Below are 22,620 nucleotides of genomic sequence, written 5' to 3' on the forward strand. Positions count from 1 at the left end.
GTTTGTACACGGGGACTCAATTATGATTGTGTTTGTTTTTTTTAATCTAGGCTCTCTCTGCACAAGATAAACAGTACTGGTAGAAATGAGAGAAAGCTGTGAGGCATCCGTTTATTTCAGTGTGTCAGACGTTTTTATGCAGCAGTTTGAAGTCTTTAAATGAGAGGTTTGCAGGGTGGGACAGCTTAAAGCTCATCCAACCTGAAAGATGACAACAATGACTTTATAAGTTCACTCACTGAACTTTAAATCAATAGCTTACAAAAAACACGTGAAAGCAGCAAAACCTGGAAAACATTTTGAGCCATTTAAGAGAGAAAAATTCATCTGTTTGCGAAATTAGTTTCTGGAATTAGTGCGGGTGGAAAGCATGCACTGGGAGGAGTCACAGTCACGGACTCCAGCTGCTGTGCTCACCTCCGGTCAGAGCGCACCGGGCTGCGGAGGGAGCATCATCGGTGTGATGAGTGAAACCCGGCGCCACATTAACGCCACCTCCTCCGCTTCTTCTCCTGATGGAGTGACACACCTGCGGCCACGTTTGGACCATGAAACATCGGACACACCTGCTCGGCGTCACGGAGACTTTCGGCAACTTTTCCTCGAGTCTGGAGGAGCTGAGACTGAAGAGCTTTCAGTGAGCATTAACGGTAAGCTCAGACCTGCTCAGACCTCTTTAAAGCTCCGTGCAAAAATGTTCAGTCAGTCAGTCAGTCAGAATACTTTATTGATCCCAAAGGGAAGTTACTACTGTTACAGCTGCAACCGTTTCATTTAAACGAGTAAACCTAAAACACAATAACATACACTAAAGGTTCAGTAGATGCAAATCAGGGAAGAGAAATAACCTGAAATTACAGAGGAAATAATGACTGTTTATTCATTGAAAACTTATTACCACTCCAAATTAAAAAAACAGAAGTTTTAATATTAGTTACATTTTACATTTGTACAGTTCTGCTTGCAAGATCTGCCAGACATGACAGGCTTTAAAATATATATATGTATATATATATATTAGTTACATTTTGTTATTGTTTACAGATCATTACCCATCATCTCAACAACTTTATGATTATTATGTTTTCCACATATTTTACTATCGTTTGACACCACTAAATGTGGACTATTTATTAGAAATATGTATTTAATGCAGATAAATATCCTCAGTGAGTGAAGTTATTATACGTTAGATTTTAGGTTTAATATGTCTCATAAAGTCATTCAAAACGGGTCAAGATATATATATATATTTATTTATGTGTGCGTGTGTGAGAGAGAGACTTCTGCAAAGGTGGTTTAAAAAGCCGGCTAATTAAGTAAAACTGCAACATTTCAATATTCCTAGATTAAAGTAAGGAAAGTAAAGACTAACAGCTTAATAACAGTATTTAATAAGATGATTTCTTGGTGTGTGAATACCCAAAAACATATGGAAATAAGCCCACAGCTGTAATAACTGAGTACAAAGTGGAGAACACCCCTAACAAGTTGGGGCCTTGGTGTAAAATGCAAATAAAAACAGAATGCAATGATGTGCAACTCTCATAAAGATTTTATTCAGAGTAGAACATAGAAAACATCAAACATTTAAATTCAAACAAAATCAAACATTTTGAATTTGATGGCAGCAACACGTCTCAGGAACACTGGGACAGATCCATGTTTCCTGCTGTGCAGCATCCTGACTGTGAACATCTGGGGAATGAGGACAGCAGCTGCAGCACTTTGGGAATGTTGTCCCATTCTTCTCTGATAGAGGACTGTAGCTGCTCAGCAGTGCCGGCTCTTTGTTGTATTTTTGGGTTCCTAATGCTCCAGATGTTCTCAGCCGGTCAAAGGTCTGGACTGCAGGCCGGTTCGGCACCTGGACTCTTCTGCTATGAGGCCGTGCTGCAGGATGCAGTTTAGCATCGTCCTGCTGAAATATGCAAGAGCTCCTCTGAAGCACGTCCTCTGGATTGGAGCACATGTTGCTGTAAAACCTGGATATACCTGTCAGCACTGATGGAGCCTTTGAAACTTTTGATGTTTTCTATGTTCTACTGTGCATACAGTTTGGATTTATGAGACCTACAGATCATTGCACTCTGTTTGTATTTACCTTTTACACAGCATAATACTTCTCACTGCTTTTATGGACATAAACTGAACAAAATACCTTTAAAATTTGACATTTTTAATATTTCTTCTTTTTTTTTAACTGACTCTATTGAATGATAGATTTATGGAAAAAGCACAAAACCTTTTCTGTCCTGAGGTGATGAAGTGATGAAGGTACCAGTCTGGCAGCTCTTCACCTCTGCTGCAGGTCACAGGTTTATGAGACCAGCATGACAGACATGACAGGGTACACCTGGACAGGTAACCAGCCTAACACAGAGAGACAGACAGCATTTATAAAGTTACCAGGTAACCTAACCCCACTACCTGTATGTCTTTGGACTGTGGGAGGAAGCCAGAGAACCTGAGAGAACCCACGCAAGACTTGAGGAGAACATGCCAACCCTCATAAAATATAATCAATATAAGACAATAAAGAGGCTCAACAGAGTAACAAATTGAGTGAAGGAAACTTAATGTGGAAAATATTAGAAGACCTTAAACTGGGTCTGTAGAGTCTGCAGTGTAGAACAGGAAGATGATTAATTGTCTATCATGAATTTTGCTTTGTATTATAATATTTGTACTGTAGACTCCTGTAGGAGCTTCTGCAGCCTCTCCCTGAGAGTAACTGTCTGTATTCCTGCAGGTCTGTGACGACGCTGCTGTCCGTCGGTGCTGCTCGTGGTGGAGATCGGCTCATCATGTCCCTGTGGATGATCCTTCCTGTCAGCCTGCCCGTCTTCACCATCACAGGAATATGGGTGGTGTGAGTACCTCAGCATGTGCAGCAGATTCTCACATCTGTTTGTGCACTTCCAGAGTTCAGCTCTCTGAACACTCGTGCAAACATGTACCTGTCTGGAATCAGATTAGGATCACAGAGTAAATACATTCAGCTGCTTCTTCTTTAAATAGCAGCCTTCGAACCACTGAATGCACAATGATAAAAAGTGATCTTTCTGCCCCTAAAAGCAACTCACGAGTCAAGCTGTCCGCACACGAGTGTGGTCACATACGTTATCTGTTATCCCTGCTGTGGTCACCGTGATCTTAGCTGACTGTACAAAGGTCACGACTGTGAAATGTTTCCTTTTTTGGAGGCCAGGAGAAGCAGCGTGGTCTTTGTTTCAGGAGAACGTTTAAAAAAAATCCTCTCCAGCTTCCGTTGTGTCCATGCATTAGCTCCTCATCTCCCAACTCCTTTTACTCAGACACACACACACACACACACACACACACAGGCTCACTCTAACAGCAGAACCTGTGTGTGTGTTTGTGTGTGTGCGTGCCCGTGCGTGTGTGCGTGCGTGTGTGTGTGTAAAACATTCAGTGGAAAACAAAAAATGCGGATGTGGATTGTTTATCTTTGACTGTCTCTCATATCTGTGGCTGAGCTAATATAATCAACAACACATTTAATGCTTCGACTAAAAGTGGTATTGATACGCTTGGACCCTCCATCCAGGCTAAAACTGAATTTTAGGAGGAGCTCAACAAGTTTAAAAACCCTCAAAGTTTTCCTTTGAGCAAGTTCTCACGAGCCGCCTGAGAGAAAGGAAAACGTTTCTAATAATGAATTCTTGGTGTAACCTAAAACAAAACCTAAACATTAGTTTGTTTCTCTGTCTCATCATGTTTTCTAGTTATTGCTCCAGATAATGAACTCTAACTGGTCATAGACTGAGCTCTGAAGTAAACCCTGGATAACGTCTTCATGCACTTCATCCAGATTTAGCAAACAGCTGATGTCCCTCTCTTCTTTTCTCAGAGTGAGAGGATTCAGTCTCCTCTGTGAGCCTTTGTTGAATCCTTCCGTCAGACCTGCTGTTTGTTCAGATGCATTGACACCTGCCTGTTTCTGCCTCTGAATGCTCTGTCAGCTACTTTCATGACCCACAAACTCTGCAGCAGCGCTGCAGCTCTGAGCAGCTGGGTGAGGCTTTGGTGGGAAAATATGAGGAGTTCATATTTTTAACCAAAACCAAGTAAAATCATTTATATCAAGCCAAAATGTGTCCTCTCTGAAGGGAGAAATTACTTTTCCATTGAACAGAGACAGGGTGGTGTTGGTGGGACAGGGTGGTTATGCTTTGACGTCACATCAAACGTGTGCAGTGACTCGAGCGTGTCAGAAGCATGAGCATAAATGCTTATGGAGGTTTTGACACAGTTTGAGTAACGTGCAATGACCAACACCTCATCCATAACCACCACGTGAGTCAGACTGCCGTTAGCCAGGAGACCTCATCGAGTTTGGGACTTTGTTTCAGTTGTTTTTTTTTTTACCTGCAGGTTAGATCGAGGCTCTAAAAAGAATTCATTAGGTTTACACACAAAAACAGACTTGTTAGATTTAATCATTGCTTCTAAATGCGACTCCAAGCAGTTGTTTGTTGTACAGAGTACAGGTTTCCAAAGTGCTCGGAGAAGAGCAATAAGCTCCAACAACCTTTCGTCGTATGAGGAGTGACTTTACTGCGTGACCCTGTAGCCTTTACCAGAGTTCCTGACAAAGGCTACAGGCTGAAACACACTGATCAACCAAAGGGCGCTTTACATGATTTGTACATAGTTTCTAAAGGCCAAATCAATTCTTCTGACCTGAGAATTCCCTTGTTATCAGTGATCAATAAAGACACTCCAGCTGTCACGTCTTTTGGCAGCTTGTTTTTCTGGGTCCTGTGTATTTGATCTGTGGTGCAACATGTCCTTTTGGTTGTTTTGAAAGGGTCTACCTGGGTATTTCTGACATACTGTACTTAAACCTGAGTTATAGTGCATCTGCCAACATGTAATATAGCAGATGGGTAAAACTTGTATGCATTGCAATGACTGCTTCAGAGATGATGGACCAACTTGCCTAAGTAAGCCACACATACAAAACATACAGCTCTGTGATAGTTGGGATAAACCTGAGAAAAATGGGAGTGCTGGCAGATGTGGGTTATAGTTGAAGGAATATTAAAGCTATAATGCAACTTCATTGGCAGATTTATTAAGCTGTGTTTAAGCAAATTATGTAAAGTAGATGTTGTACTAACCTACAATGTTTCCACAAAAGAGCATGAAACAAAACAGCAAGGATTGTAGAACCGTCACACATTTTGCAGGATTTCGGGCCTAAGCCTGAGTAGAAGACAAATGAAGAGTAAGACCTCTCTGCAGTGGTTTCAGTTCACCCTGCAGCCAAGGCCTCCTTCACGAGGAGCTTCTCCTGGGATTTGAGTGATTGTTGAAAATACGAGAATCTCACTGGAGCACAGACTTCTTTGAAGATCTGCAGCACACAGAGAAGCTTGATACTTGTCAGTTCATTTCTGGAAAAACGCACCAACAGCACAAACATGGTGGAGGGCTCCAGTTCATTGACTCAGATTAGAGGAGATAAGGCTTTACAGCAACCAGCTACACCTGCTTGTCTTGGTATATCTCACAGTAGTCATGATTTTAAGCCTCATCTAAAAAGCTCATGGTAGCACAAGGAGGAGAGTCACCAACATGCAAATAATTAATCCAGTGTGGTGTGGTGATTCGTGTGTGTTTAGTTAGTGGAAAAAATGTTGGAGCCTGGCCCGACTTTAGTTGGATGTGATAATACTTTCAAATACTGCAGTACAGTACTTGATTTCATGTCTGTTCAGATCTTTGACCAAAGATTTTCGTCTTCTTTAACTCTGCAGATACGCAATGGCTCTCTACAACCAGCACGTCTGCCCAGTGAGCAACTGGTACGGCACTCACACTCACAAACACACACACATATTGAGTTCATTTTAAAGGCAGGTAAAGGTAATGTTGGTGAGCTTTCCACATCAAGAAGTTTCCCAAAGCGACGATGAAACTTTTCCTAAACTGTTTCTGGTGCAGAGACCAGACGCTGGTCTCACTAGGACAGAGTTTATAGATTAGATAAAAACAAAGAGTCAAAGATGTCGACATTAAAGCAGGACTGCTGCACACGCCTTACTGGCTGCATCCAACCACTCACCTCTGCTTATGTCAAACAGGCAAAAGTAAAACGAAAGCTCAAAGACATTAAAAAAATGGGGCACATGATGTCAGCTCGTGACTCCATTTGCAAAGCATCACCACTTAAATCCCCCTCTACTACCACCTGATGGAGTCTGTCATAAAGGTGTGTTATTTCCATCAAATTGTCCCATCTTCATGGGTCTTTAGAAAGACTATGGACCACAGTGGAAATGTGGTCTGGAAGAACCTTTTCATCTAAAATGTTTGTGGGATTAAAATATCATAGAGTGGAAATACAGGGTCAGAGATCAGTAAACAGAGTCAGGTATTTTTACCTAAAAATTTACAAACTAAGACTCGAGTTAATGATGATGGTGGTCCTCATTTGCTGGATGAGTAAAGCAGTAAGTGTCTGATAACATAATGATGTGCTGTGTTTGGTCAGAAATGAGCCAAATCAAATAATGTAGGTTAGAGGTTCTTTAAAGGTTCTCTGTGTGTTTACTTGAAAACAGCAGTGATTCTTTCTCCATAAAACACATAAAACTGACACACTTTTTCTATCGTGTTTGTTTGCATGCTGTCGCTTCCTTTCCCGCCTGTGTAGGCACATTGCTTTGTTCTTTTGAAGATTTGAAGACCTGCATGTGGTGGTGCATCAGGTCAGAACACCCTCAGGTTACCTGTGAATGAATGCAGGTTTAGGCCCTGTCTGCATTTTGGTGAATGCAGATTTTTTTTTCTATGTATTTTGGGCTTTTGTCTACATGTAAATGCCATTTTAGGTCCGTGAAAATGAAGCTTTTGAAAAAGTCCTTCCAGGGTGAAGATGTTCAGAAACTCTGTAGATGAAGAAAACAGAGACTTTGTCTGGCAGCATCACAGGTGTGCAGAAGGAGTGAAGAAGAATTGTTCAGTGCATCATGGGAAGTCTCCCAGCAGCCTGAACTTGTAGGGAGGGTTCACCTGATCCAGCTCTAACAGTAAGCTTTGTCAAAAAGGAAAGTTTGAAGCCTGATCTTAGAAACAGAGGGTATCTACAGGAGAGGGACCTGATAGCTGAAGGCTCTGCCTCCCATTCGGCTTTAAGAAACTGGAGGGAGTGTGAGTAAGCCTGCAGTGTGAGAGTCTCCAAACACTGAACAATGCTCAGTAACTCCCAGCTGATTGGGTTCATCTGATCTTGGTTGAAAAATAGCTCCAAAATGAAAATCATACCAGCTGTTGTCTGTTGGATATTCTCCTTGGGCTTTCTGATTGCACGGGTGTGTTATTTTATATCACCCTTTTATTGATTAGAACAAACAAAAGAGAAACTCACAAAAGCTTCTTTGTGGCCACAGCACACCCTGATCGGGCTGCGTCACAGGTTTGGTCGTGACAGTCCAGATGCAACACCGTATGAGAGAAACATATAAATATCCTGTCTATATTTACAAAGCATATGTATGGAAATACTAGTCTCTGCATGTGCTGTGGACTGTCTGCCCACCACGCTTAGTGATCTATTAAATATTTTTTTTATTAATAATGTGTATGTAAATGTGCATTTGATTTCTTCATTTCAATAATGGCATCTTTTTTGCTCTGTAAGAGAAAGTCCAACTGGACCACTGTTGTACTAGTGAAGTTTTGACTGCAGTGGCAACTTCAGTTTTCAGCCTGATCATTGAACATTTTGTGTATGAGGAGAAGGAAGAGACCCTAATGTAGGAGGACAATCAGGTTATTTAGAACTTCTTTATGATGACTGTGTTTCAGTGTGTCCAGCTGGGTCTACGTGAGTGTCCTTCGATACTTTCCCTGACACCTCTCTGCTCGTGCTCTCAGTGTCTATTTGCAGCTTGAAATAAAAGCATGCATGCACGTATGTTTACAGGGTTTACAATGAGTCCTGTGTGGAGCCACTTCCATTACAGAGGGGACCTGTACTGTGCTGCACCCTGGACAACATACCACTTATCAGGTCAGTGATCCCAGCTCTGCAGGTATTACAGGTGGAGTTTAATGCAAAGCTGCTGCTGCTGTGTGTTTATCTGTGAAACCCTGGGTTTGTCTGATTCTTGTAATGTTTGAGATCTTCAAAGAACAAAACAGCTGCATGTTGTAATCATTCCTGTCCTGTCCTTCATTAAACCACCAGGAAGCAGACTGAGGGTCCTATTTCTACTTTTGCAGTAATAACAGTTTCACTGGAACACAATAAAAGATTGGACCACAGATATCAGATGATGCATCCTGCTGTGGTCTGTGGTTATTCTTTTTTTCATGACCATGGCTGAATTTTGTTTTTCACTTGAAACAAACAGTTGCTTTATTTTTGGCCCCCTTTGTTTAAAAAAAAGAAAAAGAAAAGAAGTTTTTTCCTTTTTACTTCTTTTAAATGCTGATGGATTAAAATTTCACAAGGAGCTTGTTGGTGTGCGGACCTCATCTTTTTTCATTGAGTTTTGTTTGGATCCCGCACCCAGGTTAATTTTTTGGATGTGCATGTTTCTCTTTTATTAAGTTTATGATGTTAGATAAGCCCACATTTGCCAGAGTGAGGCTCCTCTTCACCTCAGCAGGAAGAAGGGCTGTTGTTAAGTGCAGTAGGTCCTTTGTGAGTCTTTGAAACACTTATTCCCCCCACAAATACATGATATCCAGTGTGGTGAACATGTGTTGCTGAGAAGATTCACCCTTTGAATAATCTAATATGGGAAATATTTTAGCTGTTATGCTCTGAGCTGCAGATACAGATCTGTGTCCTTCTTTCTGGCCTCCCACAGGTCTCTGCATTTATGCAAAAAATGCTGGCATGGTTTTAGTACCACAGAGCGGCTAAGGACACATCCTTGGGCTCTCCAGTTTTCCACAGTTCCTGTTTAAAAGTGCTGCACAGTAAAAATAAAAATCAAGAAGGGATATATGACAGCAGGCATGGGGGTCATGGTTTGAGCTTACACTCCTGGAGGACAGGCCGTACTAACCAGCCCTCCTCTCCTCTGTGTTTCCATTGTAGTAAATGTGGAAGTTTGCCACCTGAAAGCTGCTTTTTCAGCCTCATATGCAGCACTGGCTCCTTCATGGGTAAGTATCAGTACAGTTTTGGTCTACAAATATTCAGCCAGATACACTTTCATAGTATTTTTTTTTAACTCTTGCACATATTTACCCAACATTGTGGTTGGACAGGACTTATTTTTTCAGCTGTAGAGGCTCCAGCCAAGTTTCTGTTGCACTGCCAGCTCCTGCCTCAGCCCTCAGTCTGAGGGAAAAATTCAGACCAGGCCATCAATAGTGTCTTTTTCTGCATCAAATGACCCACAAGCATTCACGCTCTGACCATAGGGTTGTGTGGTTTACTCAGGGTTCATAAGCCCAGTGTGCATATTGGCTCTTTTTTCTCTGTTTGCTTTATAAATGTTTGTCAGAATTCTGATAATTTACACTCAGGGAATTCACCCTGATAAACTTTGAATTTTGGAACCGTATAAATGGATGTTTGCAGGGCTTTCACATCAAAGTGAGGGTGGTTCGTCCCAGATTTGAGAGCAACTGCAGGAGCCTCAGTCAGAAACTGTTTGCCTGGTGTTTCCAGTTTCCTGTGAACACGCCATGAACTCAAACACATATTGCAATATATTGTGAAACCTTTAACCTGAGTGTCCTGACTGAAGCTGCCTATTTGCACTCTTTACAGAGCCATTTATTTAAGGTGACCTCTCTCCAGTGCACCCTAGGTTCTTGCTGCTTTTCTGAGAAAATGCTGGAATTTGGGGGAAGTCTAAAAACCTGTTAACCCATTCCAGCTCAGGCTTTTTCCCTGAAAGATATTTATCTAAGAACTGGCTGTTAACACACATTAGCTGTTTATCAATCCAAAGGGCACAGAGGTTTTTCAGGGAGTTGTGGGTTTCCTTCAGAACTTTGTGTTGCAGCATTTTCACTGCAGCAAAGACACACAACGATCAGGTAAATCAGTCTGCTGATGTACAGTAGCAACAGCGACAACAGCTTCATAAAACTTTGCCACCAGGTTGCTGTACATCAAAATCTTTAGAACGTAGCAGGAAAACAGAAAATAAGACTTTGATTGTCACTGCTTCACTCAGTTCATTCATGCTCTAGTTCACTGGACCACCACCGCTCACTACGCAGCTCTCTAAATCTCTTTGGGTTTTCCTCAGCGACCAGAAATAAGCCTGCACTGCCTCCTCAGTCCATTTCTGGATTTTATTTTTCATGTCTTTTCCATTTTTTCTGTGTCCTTCTTCTTGAACCAAGTTAAGCCATATAAGTAGGACTATAAAAAGGTCATAGACTAGCTTAAAACCCTCTGATGTCTAAGTCAACATCACTGATGAACCATTATTATAATTCTAACTTCAGATTTTGAAGATGTTTTTGAAGAAAGTGTTTTCCCCTCGATTTCAGGATTTGGGAGAACAATGTTCAAAAACCAAAACTAACATTTCCTGACAGCTTTGAGTTCTGTTAGGAGACTGTAACACAGCTCAGTGACTTTCATTAAGACCAGGATTTTTCTGATTTGAAGGCAGCCTAAGGAGCACACGTGTAGTTGGCACATTATAGTGTAACGTGTGTGATGACTTTGGCCGGTCACACAAAGTGTCATCTGCATGGAGCCTCACTGACCCTCTGATAAGCAATTTATATCACTTGGGGCCTAAGCAGCTGCTGAGACCTCTGATTGATCCTTTTTGCTTTAGCTGCAGAAACTGAAGTAAAAATACAGTGGAAATAAAGTTTATTCTCTTTTTCATCCCAGATTTTTCTACATGCATGATGCACGTGTCACTACCCAAAGGCAAATTAGTTATTGACCTGTAACCATGCGCTGCCACAGGTCAAATCTAACAGGAATCACTAAAGCTGAGCAACGCTCTTACACCACACTGTAATATTACTGAAAACAAAAATGATTTAAATGGTAAAACAAATTACAATAACCCCTCTTACACAAGCTTATTTCTCACCTACCTGATGAGTCTCTCCCAAACTCAGCTCCCAGAATGAGTGAAACAAGCAGGATCAGGCCTAACACAGGAAAGAGAAAAGCAGATTTATACTGTGTGCTGTCTGATTATTAAAAGCATTAAAATTAAATCGGTGAGGGCACATGAAACATTTGTGCCCTCGGATCTGTAACTTAATGATCCTGACTCGGGAATGATGGCCCGTGGTGTCCCAGACTGAGCAATGTTCTTTCCAAGTTAAGAAATGTCAGCATCTTATTTTGATGTGAAGAAAGGTAGATAAATACTTACAGAGAGGACCTGAAAAACAAGTTTTTCTATGTAAATGCAGATTTTTCTTTATGGTTGACTTTGGTGAAGCCTGTTAAAATTAGAGCATTCAGCTTAGTCTCTGTTCTCTGTAAGAGGTCATGAATTAAAGATTTAATAAGATAGAAAGTTCAGTGAATCCAGATGTTTTTTTAATCTATGAGTGTGGCAAATGAAAGCATCCTCACAGATGCTGGAAGAGGAGAACATTTGCATTTTTTTCATATAGATGGATACATTTTCTAAAAGCCACTCATGTGCAGGCATCAGCGAGCTCACACATCAAAGCTTTCCCTCTTTTTTTATTCCCCTCTCATAAACAACACCCACTTTATGTTTGTGAGGGAGTTTGTTTAACTCAAAGGTGTAGTGTGAGGGTAGAAGAACCTGAAAGTTGAACCCTCGCCTTGCAGCAGCTCGCGAAATGCACGTATGACCCAGAACCCAAAACACGGAGTCTTATCGCGGAGTGCACTCGATCACCAAAAACTGACCACTGCTGGACAACCCTCGGGAACATCAAAACAGTCACTCTCTGCAGTTTGCAGGGTGATGAGTGCCAGATGTGAATGGCGTGAACATCAGATGGGAGGGCGGCGTGAAACTGCTGGGAAGCTTTGAAGGAGCCGTTTAGTAAACAGACGTCAGGAATCTGCTCACACAGAGATGTGCACAGTCATCAGGTTTTAGCTGCCCAGACTCCACTGTTTATTCTGTGCAATTTGAACAGCATCAGTTTTATTGTTATACCTGCCTCTATGAGAAAAATTACATTTTAATTGAGCTTTATTTATAAAGCAACAGTTTACAGCAACAGTTGTCTTAAGGCATGTTGTATTGTAGACTCCACAACAGAAACCCAACAATCAGATGATCTATGAGCAGCACTTGGCAACTGTGGGGAGGAAGAATGTACTTTTAACAGGTTCCACTGGTCTGATCCATGTGGGATCCAGCTCTAACCCAGTGATGCTGGAAACTGTAAGACTGGCAGTACTCTGTTAATCTTACTCTGCAATGAGGGGTACCAGGCAGGCCCAGTTATATTTGATATCTCCCTCAGGAGTCGAATGACTTTTGGAGTAACAACGTCACCCTTTTAATTCAAATGCTGATAATGTGTGCGTCTTCTTTCTGCTGCCTTCGAGCAGCCTAAACAAATCTGTTTCAGAGAGGACACAGAGCTCGATGTGTCACCCTGAGGTTATTTCTCTCCTGTTTGGAGATCAGGCTCGTCCAGCTGGAGCAATCATAAACACCTCAGAAAGAGTTTCTAGTGTGGGCACAGAAATAAAATGGTTACATAACTGGTTGACAAAACCCTCTTTGTTTCCTTTTTCATCTTCTCCTCCAGTGATGCTGATCAGCCTGCTGCGCTACGCTCACGTGATCGAGAAGCACCAGAACTGCATCCTCAACACGGCCGGCCTCTCCACCGGGTGGATCTGCTCTGCGGGGCTCATCATGGTGGGAAACTTTCAGGTAATCAGTCCCATCAGAGCCAGTTGGAGTAACAACTGGCTCTTTGCAGCCCGGTCTTTGCAGGCTTTCAGCAGAAGGTACGGTTACAGTAAAAATGTGTGTTCATGGAGACCTTTGCCCACAGCCATCATCCCTGCATGTGCAATCATTCACTTCATGTAAATCAAAGGTGATAATGGTGAAAGTTCTTTATTATTAACTCCTTTTTTTGGGAGAGTTGCCAGTAAAAGTGCTCCCGTGTGGCTTTAGGCAGACTCTGTTCAGTGTCCAGGACATTCAGAGCTATGTGGAAATATCAAAGAGTATCCGCATTGTTTCTCTGGGGCACTATTAAACTATAACTTATATTTAGCTCAACTAATTAACTTGTATTCTAGTTTCATAGAGGGAATGTATTCCATTGTGTGGGTCCTTTCCAGCAGTGATACTTCCACAGGAAGCCTGCAGGAGTTAGAGGCAGATTTAGATGCACACTGATTGAAAAATATTTGAAGATAATGAAGTGAGGTTTTAGTTCACCAACTAGTAAACAAACTTTGAGAAGCTGGTTAATATTTTCCCACCAGTTACTTTCTGCTGAGTGTGGTGAGGAAGGCAGACAGAGAGAGAGAGAGACTTGGGAGAGGAAGGGAAAACTGTGACAGTGGCCCTGAAAGGTCCCAGATCATTCTTATGCAATAGTTAAACAATATCAATTCAGGGGGGATATTTATATGTGAAAAATGCTGCACTTTCAAAAAGTAAGTTACATAATTTGTGTTGAAGTCTCACTGTGTGTGATTTAAGCCGCCTCCGGCTATTGTGCAGATGCTTTCTTTGAAACGGAGGCGGAAGCCTGTATCCCACGTGCAGCCCAAAAACAAACTAACCTCAGTGCTTTTCTGCTGTATGTAGGAAATACAATAAGAGAAGGGCAGTTTAGTACTTTTCCACATCTACTGGAGTGTTCAGACCTTACAGGACAGATAAGGCTGTGCAGTGTTTATAGGTCAGTGCCACATGACAGCATGAAGGTAATGAAGGAGGTCAGACCAACCTGCCTCTCCTCAGCTCAAATAAAGGGTACTTAATCTCTGAGTGGAGAGTGAAGCATCCCCTGCATCATGTTTCATACCTGCTACCAGAGGTTGCTTTAGTCTTTATAATGAAACAACTTTAATCTGCATCCAGACTTTGGAATGCTGATCTCCAGGTTTAAACTCCAATCCAATCCAAAATATCTATCACACACGTCTTTGCCATTTATATTCTTTTTTTCCAGCTGATGCAGGACAGACTTTATTAATGCTGAGATGAGGGAAACGAAGCTAACTCAAACCTCATGCCAGTTAACAGGGTAACAGATCTGTGACCCTAAGCTGCTCATCAGCAGATGTCTGAAAATTCAACGTTTGATTTAATCTAATGTAAAATTAGGATTCCAGCTTCATGATCTAAGAAGGAGAACTTAATGAGTGGATGTTGCTGATTGAAAGGATTGATCTCCCCCTCGTGTTTTGAAACACCATGGTCCACACTGATATGTGTTCATCTGTTGCCATGGTGATTCCTGGTATCGCAGCTCCATTGATGATGGCTTTTTTTAAATTAACTCAGGGTGAAAATAGATTTGATTAAATTAACTCTGATCAGCTCTATTGGAATGGAAAACTAAGACTTACCTATTTGATCAAGTCAGAGTTAGTTGAACCTGCTTTCTGGAACAGGGTGACCTTTCTGGAGTGAGAAAAAAGCTTCTCACACAGGGTCTGCATGAACCTGATCTATGATCCAGACATAACTGAGGAACTTTGTCTGTAAATCAAACCAAAAACAAAATGTACAAGGAAAAAAATGAAACCGGGTTTCAAAAATAATGGTGTTACATGAGCGCTAACCTCACATTTCTGGATGGAAGTCTTGTGGTTTAAACTGTACAGGACTCTGTTGGACTCTTTTTAATCATAATGAGAATTTACATTCTGCTGGGTCTACAAACATTGCAGCGTGAGGGGGTGTTACTGTTAGATATGCATGGGTATCTGAAGCAGAATCACTGAGATGAAGTTAGTTACAGTATGGCTTATGTTTCTGCAGTGTAACATGGTCAGATGAAGGCACTCCTGTGGATAGAAAACATCCACAGCAGGAGCTCTGCTGCATATTCTCTGACTAATAAGGTGATTATAGCATGTATATACAGATGTGGGCTCATGAGATGGTCCAGGCCGGTTGATGGTGGACTGAAGGCAGCTGTGGAGGGGAGAGGCGGGGAGGGGGGGGGGGGGGGGGGGGGGGGGGGGGGGGGGGGGGTGTCACAGGGGTGAGTGTTAGAAAACTCACAGGTGTGTCTGATATTGTTCCAGGACCATCTATGCTACTGACCAATCACATCGTTGTGATGTCACAGCTATGTGACCTGAGGAAAAAGATGATAATGAGAGAAGTTTTCCTTCATGCTTCCTGACAGAAACTCTTTGAAGTAGAAGGAGTTGAAATATTTTATTTTTTGCACTTATTAATAATGTAATTTATAATTAACAGCTGTGTTACCTCTTTATGAAGTTCAGTCCGGATGTTCCAGCTCCATACAGATTTTTCTTTTTATAGTAAAGGCTGCTAAACTCTGGTCTACATGGTTGTAGAGTAACATTATATTGCAGAAGTATTTTCAGAAACCTGTTAGCGAGCCTTTCTCCAGCTTCAGTCTCAGCATCAAAGACATGGAGTTACACAATGAGGAGCTGCACCTCTCAGTCTGTGGTGGAGCCCATTGTTCAGTAAAGGTGGCTAAGTGCACGCACTGCAGCTCTGTTTCTCCTTCCTATTTAAACGTGTTGGTAGAAGAATTGAGTCATGGACTGGATTGTGTTATTAACTGATGGATGCGGAGTTTCTGCTGTGTTGCGGCTGCCGGGCCTCTGATGTTCCTCCTGCAGACTCTCAGCTCTCTGTAGAGCTTCCAGCACATTTCTTTTTGATGTTCTGTTTGTTTTGTGTGGAAACTGTCTCGCTGTGGTATTGTAATTATAAAAACAACATTTTGGCTGAGTGTTGTGGGTCTGTCTCTGCCCTCGGTACACTCGAACGTGGTGTAATTTAAGGGCGTGTGCTCATGATAAAGCTCCCATTCACTTTGAAAAATAAGTTGCAGGTCTCCTTTTCTTCTGGTTTGCAGAAGCTGGTTTTATTGCAGAGAACACGAGTGTACATGCAGGTTTTTACAGTAGCTGCTCAGGAACGAGCTCATAATGTATTTCTTGATGCTTTCGGTGCTGACCTGCACCAAGTCTGCTGCTAAACCTCCACTTAGTCTGGTCGTGATAGGAATGCAACATGTGTGCAGCTTTTGAGTGTCACAGTGATATTAATTAATGTCTTAAGTTTGCACATGAGAAACAAAGTATTTCAGTCAAATACTGCACTTGATTTCCTGCTGTGTGTGCTTTACTCGAGCATTTCTGCTTCACCACATTCATGTTGGACTCTGCTACATTTATTTTACAGCTATAGATCAAAAAAATATTTATGCCCAAAATGTTGACTTTAAATTAAATTTTTTATGGGATTTTGTTACATTAAATTAATGCTTTACATTAAATTGCATTAACTTGATTGGTATGCACTCCCTTTATAGCAAGCATATTTTCCTTAATGATAAATTATTTGAATCAATAAATCTTTGATTTTATATATTTCAGTTGCATTTTGCTCAAAATTATTGCTTCACATTTACAAGGGCCAAGAATAATTTTTTGAGTGTAGTCTTTACTCTTGACTTCATGTGTGATACATGTGATGATTTTATGGTATGTTACAGATTGTTGGTGAAGATTCAGACATCCAAAGTCTATCAGTCATTTTACTCATAATTCCTGCATTCTTTGTTTTTTCTTTTACTTTTCAGAGCAAATGTTTTCACTTGTCACTGCAGTTATGATAAGTACTTAGGAATATTTTTACCTTTATTATTAAAATCAGCACCCGGATAACTGGATATTACAGAAGGTGACAAACAGGGTTTGGACTGGTGATTTTTACAACTACTGTGTATGTTGGACATTTAAGCGAGCCACCTTACAGCAGGAACAAAACTGCACATATCATTAGTTCAGGGAGGACCTGAAGAGGTCAGGGGAGCTGGGGTGGAAGTGGGTTGCAAAGTGGCTTGAAGAGGCAGAGGAACTGTGGGCAGGCTAAAGCAGCTAATATAGGATGAGTTGTGGTTGAATGATCATCTGGAATCATGGCTGTACTTGTTAGATTCAACTCATTGTCATTGTGCATACAAGGCACGCAACGAAATGATCGTTCCAGATCACTCATCCAGAGACGAGCATCTGCGGTCATGCAGTCAGAGACCGGCGCTACCATTAGGCAATGTGGTTTAAGTGTCTTTTCCAAGGACATAACACAGCACAGGGACAGGGCTCGAACCGGCAACCCTCCGGCTGCAAGGCGAGCGCCTACCCACTGTAAAATCACAGGACATGTGAAACCAGTGTAAACCGATTGCAGAATTCGTGCACGTCATCTTTTTTTAATTGAAGGTAAACAATGAGACTAAAACCAAGTATAAATCCAGGAACATGTTTATAAATAAAATCCCAGGGCAATAAAATATAAACTATGCGTTAAGACAAAGATCAGAGTAATTTGGCCTCCACTGTGCATGTGAGCCGGAGATAGAAGTGCTGATACTCAGGCACGTGTGCAGTAATGCAGGCTGATGTCTCAGGTTACTCCTGCTCTGTCTCTACACATGTGGGCCCCCTGAAATACATTCAGACTCGCTGTACAGTCCACTCTCACCACTTTTCATCCATTTCACCCAATATCGGTTAAAGGTGACCCTCCCCTGCTTGCTGATTGGCTGCACTGCCCCCCTCCCTCAGTCTTATATAATGAATCCCACAGTTTCCTCAGCGTAAACATGGCAGGAGTTCGTGGGTGATGTGGGGGTGATATACTATAGAAACATGTGTGGCTCTGACACTTTAATAAACAGCCCAATCCACCCTGTTTATGTCTCCAAGAAATGTGTGTGTGTGTGTGTGGTGGTGGTGATGGTGGTGGGGGTGCAGTTTCAGGAAATCATGAATGATACAGCCAAGAAAAGGAAAAGTACTACAGCATTGTTTTGTATCACGTGTTGTTCCAATAAGAGTTTATTGTGGGTTCATTCATTGGTGGTGTGTGTGCATTTTTTAAACTCTCCCACTTTAGTATTCCAGAGTGTTTGACGCTGACATTCATATATGATCCTTTTTTTATTATTATTATTAATCAGAAGTGATCCATGACTTTTATTTTAGTGCTCACAGGGTCATAAAAGCACAAAACAGTTTGGCACGTTTGCCCCAGAATAAGATTTAAAAGATTTTTTCTCTTCTAAGGACAGCAGGCTGTGTTATTGGCTCCTTTAGCAGAGGAGCCACTGAACCATCCTTTATGAAAGGGAACAAGATCACACCCTCCCACAGGTCACAGGGCTGCATCATCAAACTGTTCATGAAAACAACCAACAAAACTGTAACCTGATGTGATTATACAGGCTGGTAAAGCCACAGCGGGCCCACGAGCATTGTGTTGCTGTAATCAGTTGTGGGTTTACCACAGCAGGTAATCTTTGCTTTCTTTTTTTTTATACTGGACACCCTTCCCGCTGTCACCTCCCAGGATCGAAACGGGGCTCTTTTGCTTGTTATGTGCATACGTAAACCGCTACACTATGGAGGAACATAGGTTTATAGAGAGGTGTGCTATCTAAGTCTGGATTATGAGCTATGTTAATTGATCAGAGCACATTTAAGATTTGCTTGAGTTCACTTTGTTGCCCTTTGCTGTAATGCAGCCTAAAGGACGGTCATGAGTTTTTGTTCCAGGCCAGCTTGGAAAAGAGATGGACGGAGGGAATTTTCCTGACTGTAAGACGCACGTTTTGTGGATATATGTGGATCTGCTCGTTAAGGAGTGATTCTCTGAGCACTGTGCTGCTCTTTTCCTAAGTACTTACCAGTTTCCCTTCACTCCTTCCCTTCACCTCATGATGATTTCCATCAAGGAAAAGTGATTAGGAAAAGCAGTTCCCTTCTTGGTACTTGTGTGACCTTCCCTAATCAGGTTCACCTGTGTTTAGTCACATCTGTTTCCAGTAAGCCAATCGGCATCCTCAGTACGTACATCGCAGTCCCAGCTGCCATGTTTGCCTGTACTCTGGTTTTGTACAGCCTTTGTTGTGTTCTTGGCATTTTTGTGTGTGATCATAGGCATTTCCTTTTGCCTGGATTTTTTTCTTCACTGACTGCCCTGTGGTGTATGACCATGGCTTGTTCTTATATTAAAGATTTCAATTTTACAATGCTTCCATGTGGGTCCTCTCACACTTTTCTGATCGCCCTTCTTGAATCAGTTTTGTAATTAATGCAGAGATGACCCCACTCTGCATTCAATCATTAGTTGTCCTGTCTCCCTCCCCTCACCCTCAGATGACTGCCCCTCCCTGAGCCTGGTTGTGCTGGAGGTTTCTTCCTGTTAAAAGGGAGTTTTTCCTTCCCACTGTCACCAAGCTCTTGCTTGTAGGGGGTCGTTTTGACTGTTGGAGTTTCTCTATAATTATTGTAGCACTAATATAAAGCTTTAAAATATAAAGTGCCTTGAGGCGACTGTTGCTGTGATTTGGCGCTATATAAAAATGAACTAAATTGATGGATATGAGAGGATTCAACCCACATAAAAGTCATTCGTGAACAAAGAGCTTTCAGATGCTTTGTGCAGAATAAGCACACCTGTAACTCAGGCTGAATGGGTATTTGTTGTTGTCTCTCTCCCTGTAATCAGACAGCTGTGCATCTCCCCCATAATGCACCACTGTCACAGGCCCCACTCTAGACGTGTCATCATAAAAACCAGCTGCTGCATGTGAAAATGTCCGTGAGCTCTCACAGAATACAGGAGAGCATCTTATTAATGAACTCATCTGTGATAATGAAACGAGTTCATGGCACGAACCTCACTGCTCATCATTAAGTTCAAGCTGACACTGACTCCAGTGTCTGAGCTGATAATGAAATGATCCCGTTTCCTGCTGCAGAGTATGCTCCTCGTCAGCCACCGCTGGGTCACAGTGACCTGTGTTTGTATTTTTATCAGCTTTGTTTTCTTCTGATGTTCCCACAAGAAGACCACGAGGTGTGGATGATATTCTGGATCCCATCAAGTAAACCAGTTACACTTCCAGCTAAAAGGTGTATTTTAGAGAATTGCATCCAATAATTGGATTTTATTACCTTTGCTACTATAATACAAGTTTATTCTCTCCTATATGGAATAGTTTTTAAGACATTTTGGTTTAAAACACAAACTTAAACCTGACGTTGTCAGCGGGGGACCTTCAAATGTGTTCATCTTCTGGAGAACATGAATGTTATAGTAATACCCGACCTTATGAAAGACGGTTGGTAATATCAGTTTATTCTGTCCTAAAAGTTTAATATCAAAACCTTTGTAAATATCTGCTTATTTAGGAACATCAGTAAAGCTTCATCAAACACTGATTGTGTATTTGTGTTGCAGTTAAATATAGTCTGCATAAGATTTGTTATTGTCTGCTGAACTGTACCTGTCAGCCTGCACTCAGCACTTTACACAGTCAGTCTTTCTCATCTGTACCACGTTTGAGATCTACGTCTAAATCCTCAGTTTTTGTCCATCTGTCTGTTTCTCAGGTGGATTTTGCTAAAGTCCTTCACTACGTTGGAGCTGGAGTTGCCTTCCCCTCCAGCATGCTGTTTGTGTGCCTTCAGTCAGCTCTGACCTACAGACTGGCCAAGACCCAGGAGGAGTACTGGATCGGTCACTTACGTGTGGGGATGGCCCTGCTGACCCTCATCGCCCTGGTGCTCAGTATCCTTGAAGCTAATCTGTGTTTCTTCCAGCATTTTTAGGAAAACACTTTCCTAACCAACACAATACAAGGGTTGCTTCTGCTTAGTTTGACCCTCTTTTACAGCTGCAGTTGGAGAAACAGGAAGATAATCCAGGGTAAAAGTTTAAAAATCTAAAATGCTGCTGTGATGACCCTTTGAGAGAAGGGAGCAGCCAAAAGGATCTACTTCCACAGTACAGCATACTTTGTTGCAGGGATTGCTGCAAAAACATTTATTTATTTCCAGTCATGGCACCCTTTAATGGGTGTAGGAGTTATGACAGAGTCAGCTATAGATGTTCTGAGCCACAGAGACAGCAAGACGTCAGGCAGGAGCTCAGGGTGGATGGATGGATCAGCATGGATCGTTATGGAAAAACATGGATCAGTATGGATCAGTTTCATGACCATAAATGTGTTTACATTTGTAACCAGTGTTGGGCCCATCAGTAAACAAAAAAAAGTAATATTACTTGTTACTGTCACGTCTGTAAAGCAGCATGTAGGGATAAAATGCGATGCAGTGACCCATTCTTAGATGCACCATGAAAACGCAGACTGAAAATGAGTAAGGATGCAACTCATTGGTTGTTATGTGGCGTTTGCTTTCAGACACAGGAAGCTTTGTGAAGGTCAAACTCCACTTAAAGTGGGGAACTAGTATTCATAAAATTTTAGATGAAAAATAAAAACAATGCTAAGCAGACTCATAAAGACTGAGTGTGAGGATGCTGTTGAGGCGTTTTTCTCACCGTGCAGCCGTTGCTCTCTTTAACCCTCTGATCACCAGGTGGAGTTTTTTTCTGCCAGGAGAGCTTCGCCCTGCAGCATGCCTCCGCCATCTTTGAGTGGATATACTGCACGCTGATCATGTTCTTCTACGGAACATTTGCCTTTGAGTTTGGGGGCATGTCGGGAGACACACTGATGGTGCTCTCCAGAGGCGGGGCGGTGCAGAGCTTCTCAACCTCTGAGCACAAGACGGAGGTTGGCGGAGGGACCGGCCACCACCAGCCAGAGAGCCTATCGATCCTGTGACTTATCAGCAGTGTGTCTAACAAGAGGTGGAAGAGGATCACACCCAAATTGGAGCCCTGCATATCTGCACACTGCCACAGTGCCAAAGCTGCTGTCCTCAGACCAGCAGACTCCTGTCCTCACACAAAACCAACAGTGCCTTTCTGAACACAAACTCCAACAAAGAAACACACACAGAGTCCTTCATGTTTGTTTGAACTGTCTTAATGCAACAATGGCTCTCTGAATTCTCCTCAGATGTGGCTCCTCGCTGAGCACCCTCGGTCCTGGAGCTTCGCATTGTTTCTACTCAGGAAGTTCTGTTACACAGTCAGGTTTCTCTCCGTACCTCTGTAACACGGAGAGGTTTCCCACAAACAGCAGACAACAGGTGGACTTGATGTGTGAAGAGTAATCTCTTTTATCCAAAGTAGCTTCATTTTTTAAAGGATGTAAAGAGATGTAAACATTATTCTCAGCTGATTTTGCAACATTTGCTGCAACCCTTAAAGGCAACATTGCCCAAGTAGCTCTCACGTTTCCCAGATATGCTCAGAATTGTTGTGCATTTTGTTGTTTCTCACTTCAGCTCTTTGCCAAAGAATGGTGTATAACTTCTCTTTAATGGGACCAAACTATGATGTTACAGCTGATCATACACAGAAATGCTTTCTAAGACATAAACATTTGATGATGTACACTGAAAGCAAAGAAATAAAACAAGTAATATGAAATGATGCACAGGTATCCACTGATCCCCTGTATTTATATAGCTTTATATTTTATAAGGAGCAGTTAGGGCAGTTAGCTGACATGCTCTGGGTCCACTTGCCCCCTTAGAGGGAA

The 22,620-nt window shown here is 42.0% G+C and overlaps 1 protein-coding gene across 1 annotated transcript; it reads left to right on the forward strand.

Annotated features, from left to right (window-relative positions):
- The first annotated feature begins 398 nt into the window (after window positions 1-398).
- On the forward strand, window positions 399-22,530 carry LOC115798847 (transmembrane protein 150A-like). Its single transcript, XM_030755829.1, has 8 exons — window positions 399-650; window positions 2,753-2,872; window positions 5,787-5,834; window positions 7,958-8,044; window positions 9,083-9,150; window positions 12,724-12,851; window positions 20,558-20,735; window positions 21,548-22,530. Exons 2-8 carry the CDS (start codon window positions 2,808-2,810, stop codon window positions 21,793-21,795), a joined length of 822 nt encoding a protein of 273 aa, XP_030611689.1. The 5' UTR covers window positions 399-650; window positions 2,753-2,807; the 3' UTR covers window positions 21,796-22,530.
- The last annotated feature ends 90 nt before the right edge of the window (window positions 22,531-22,620 follow it).

This window comes from Archocentrus centrarchus, chromosome 19 (genome assembly GCF_007364275.1).
Source record: "Archocentrus centrarchus isolate MPI-CPG fArcCen1 chromosome 19, fArcCen1, whole genome shotgun sequence".
Lineage (NCBI taxonomy): Eukaryota > Metazoa > Chordata > Actinopteri > Cichliformes > Cichlidae > Archocentrus > Archocentrus centrarchus.

Bases quoted from the DNA above. Each gene is read 5' to 3' on its own strand.
- LOC115798847 (XM_030755829.1), top strand. From the start codon at position 2,808: ATGTCCCTGTGGATGATCCTTCCTGTCAGCCTGCCCGTCTTCACCATC. The intron at 2,873-5,786 runs GTGAGTACCTCA...TTAACTCTGCAG, and splicing joins ATCACAGGAATATGGGTGGT to ATACGCAATGGCTCTCTACA. The intron at 5,835-7,957 runs GTACGGCACTCA...GTATGTTTACAG, and splicing joins GTCTGCCCAGTGAGCAACTG to GGTTTACAATGAGTCCTGTG.